This window comes from Impatiens glandulifera, unplaced genomic scaffold, assembly GCF_907164915.1.
Source record: "Impatiens glandulifera unplaced genomic scaffold, dImpGla2.1, whole genome shotgun sequence".
In the NCBI taxonomy this organism is placed as follows: domain Eukaryota; kingdom Viridiplantae; phylum Streptophyta; class Magnoliopsida; order Ericales; family Balsaminaceae; genus Impatiens; species Impatiens glandulifera.
This window is the reverse complement of record NW_025919692.1, coordinates 85,698-88,489: the sequence shown is the minus strand read 5'-3', so window position 1 is coordinate 88,489 and position 2,792 is coordinate 85,698. Positions and strand designations below refer to the sequence as shown.

The following is a 2,792-nucleotide window of genomic DNA, read 5'->3' as shown; positions in this document are numbered from 1 at the left end:
ATTCAGTATGGGAGTGAGGATTGATTGAAGATAAGGAAATCCTCAATAAGTTTATACTTATTTGATTTGATTGCAATTTGAAAATTTATTTGATTCTTATTGTTTCATTCCATGTATAACTGTGAAAGTAGTGCATATATGTGTCTGTTCATTGTAAAGACTCATTTCATCACAAATAACCTTGTCAGATGTAGGTCATTTAGGTAAAATGAGATTACGGGTATTTTAGTGGATAATTTGAATAATTTGATCGTTGAATCGAACATGGCCTGAAGTTGTTTTCCTTGTTTAAAATTGCATTTTTTTGACACTTGTGTTATGAATTGCTGCATTTGAAATCCTTATTGATCCTATTCTCATTACAGATGCTGCAGAGTAGATTAGATTCAGGTGAATCACTTGGCCTTCCCGATGGACTCCTGATAAATGGGATGAATTCTTCGACCTTCACTGGGAACCAAGGTTTTTACAGTTCTTCCGTTTAAAATAGTAAAAAAATCATCTTGAAAATCGTAAAACAAGTTCTTTTTTCTTTCAGGGAAGACATATATGTTCAGAATTTCAAATGTTGGCCTATCAGCATCGTTTAACTTCAGGATTCAGAATCATATGATGAAGCTAGTTGAGGTTGAAGGATCTCATGTTATTCAGAATTTGTACAATTCTCTGGACGTGCATGCTGGCCAATCTTTTGCTGTTCTAGTAACTCTAGATCAAGCTCCTAAAGATTACTACATTGTTGCATCTACACGTTTCACAAATGAGGTCCATACATCAACCGCGATCTTGCATTACTCAGACTCCAAAGTTCCCGTTTCTGGACCTCTTCCCGATCTTCCATCCGACTTTCAATTTCAACAGTCATTACAGCAAGCAAGAACCTTCAGGTATGATGACACTATGAAACTACCAACAAATTACTACATAGATCATACATGTACAGATTATGATGACTTTTTTTTTGGAAAGGTGGAATTTGACATCAAATGCAGCAAGGCCTAATCCACAAGGCTCGTATCATTACGGAAGTATCCCAATTACAAAGAGATTTGTATTTGCCAATTCTGCACCTGTAATCAATGGGAAGCAAAGATATGCCGTTAACGGAGTCTCCTTTGTGAATCCCGACACTCCTCTGAAGCTTGCTGACCACTTTAATATCTCCGGAGTCTTTCAATTGGATTCTATCCCAAGCGTTCCATCCAATGGCCCTGCAAATTTGTCAACTTCAGTTGTGAACACAACTCTCCATGACTTTATTGAAATCGTTTTCCAGAACGATGAAGATAACTTGCAATCTTGGCATCTTAATGGTCATGATTTCTGGGTTGTTGGGTAAGAACATAAGAAGTTGGATCTCTCTTGATTGAAATTTGATTGATGCCTTGGATTAAACCCAATTGAATTGCAGCTATGGTTCTGGACAATGGAGTAATGACAGTAGACAAGCTTATAATCTGGTGGATGCTACAACCCGACACACTGTACAGGTAAATTGGTGAGTCTGTTTAGATCTTTGATGAGAAGTTGCAACTAAATGGACTTTTTTGAAAACAGGTATTTCAGAAATCTTGGACAGCAATAATGGTATCCTTGGATAATCAAGGAATGTGGAATTTGAGATCGGCGAAATGGGAAAGACAGTATTTGGGACAGCAGCTATATCTTAGGGTTTTTAGCAACGAACGAAGCCTTCGAAATGAATACAACATTCCTTCTAATGTTATGCTCTGTGGTAAAGCCGTTGGAAGCCATATTTAAGACTTTCATTCTAATTTGAATCTGTTTTTATTTATTATTATTATTATTGTTATCTGTTTGTTGATACATAAGGAACAATGATATGGTGGAACTTGTTGTTTGGTTGATCATAAATTATTAATTTCATCTTAATTATTTATTCATTATTTGTCAAATTTAATTTATACTTATTCATTTTTTTTTTTCAGTTTAATTGTTTGTTTGAGACTCAAATTTGGTGGGTTGTTTTTATCAACTTACAATCTCAGTTTTAGTTATATGTTCTAATATTAGTCTTTTTTTTTTTTTTATTAATTTATCATATTTAAAAATATATATTAATTTTCTCTTTTTATTTTTTCATGTCTTTCTATAAATCACATCTTATATGTTTTGAACTCGTATTTCTCAAAAACAATTATTTAATTTAAAAAACAAAAATATATCCATCATAAATCATATAAAAAAAATTATGTTAGAAAAATAAATATTAAATCTATCATTTTCATTTTTTTTTAAATCTTTCACATATTTTTTTAGTCAGAATGATTAAGAGAAGGTAGTTGAGAGAAAATAACGTGGCGCAATTTGATTCGTTGAAAAATTAACAAATTATTTCTCTCTTATCTCCCTTCTTACTATTTATCATTTTTATAGTTTAGTTACACATCATTTTCTCTTCCATTCTCTTTCAAATTTCTTCCTCTATCACTCCACTTTTATAGTCATATAAATCACCTTCCACAATTAGAAATGCTTAAATATTTAAATGTCAAAATCTTTATTTATGATAAATTAGTCTGAAAAACAAAAATAATATGTTCATAGAAAAAACTTTAATGAATAAAATTGTGATGAGTAGAATCATATAATATTGTACCATTCAAAATTCGAGTCACATCTAATATTAAAAAAAACTCAACTCTAAATTCAAATAATAATTGGACCTAAAAATCTCATTAAATCAACATTATTTTATCCACCATCTCATGATCATATAATCCACCATCTCATAATCCACCATCTCATGATCATATAATTAATTTATTAAT

General features: G+C 31.3%; 1 protein-coding gene across 1 annotated transcript; it reads left to right on the top strand.

The window, feature by feature from the left end:
* Nucleotides 1-362: 362 nt before the first annotated feature.
* On the top strand, nucleotides 363-1,761 carry LOC124918354 (L-ascorbate oxidase homolog). Its single transcript, XM_047458528.1, has 5 exons — nucleotides 363-462; nucleotides 539-887; nucleotides 970-1,335; nucleotides 1,412-1,490; nucleotides 1,558-1,761. The coding sequence occupies exons 1-5, from the start codon at nucleotides 366-368 to the stop codon at nucleotides 1,759-1,761; spliced, it is 1,095 nt and encodes a 364-aa protein (XP_047314484.1). The 5' UTR covers nucleotides 363-365.
* The last annotated feature ends 1,031 nt before the right edge of the window (nucleotides 1,762-2,792 follow it).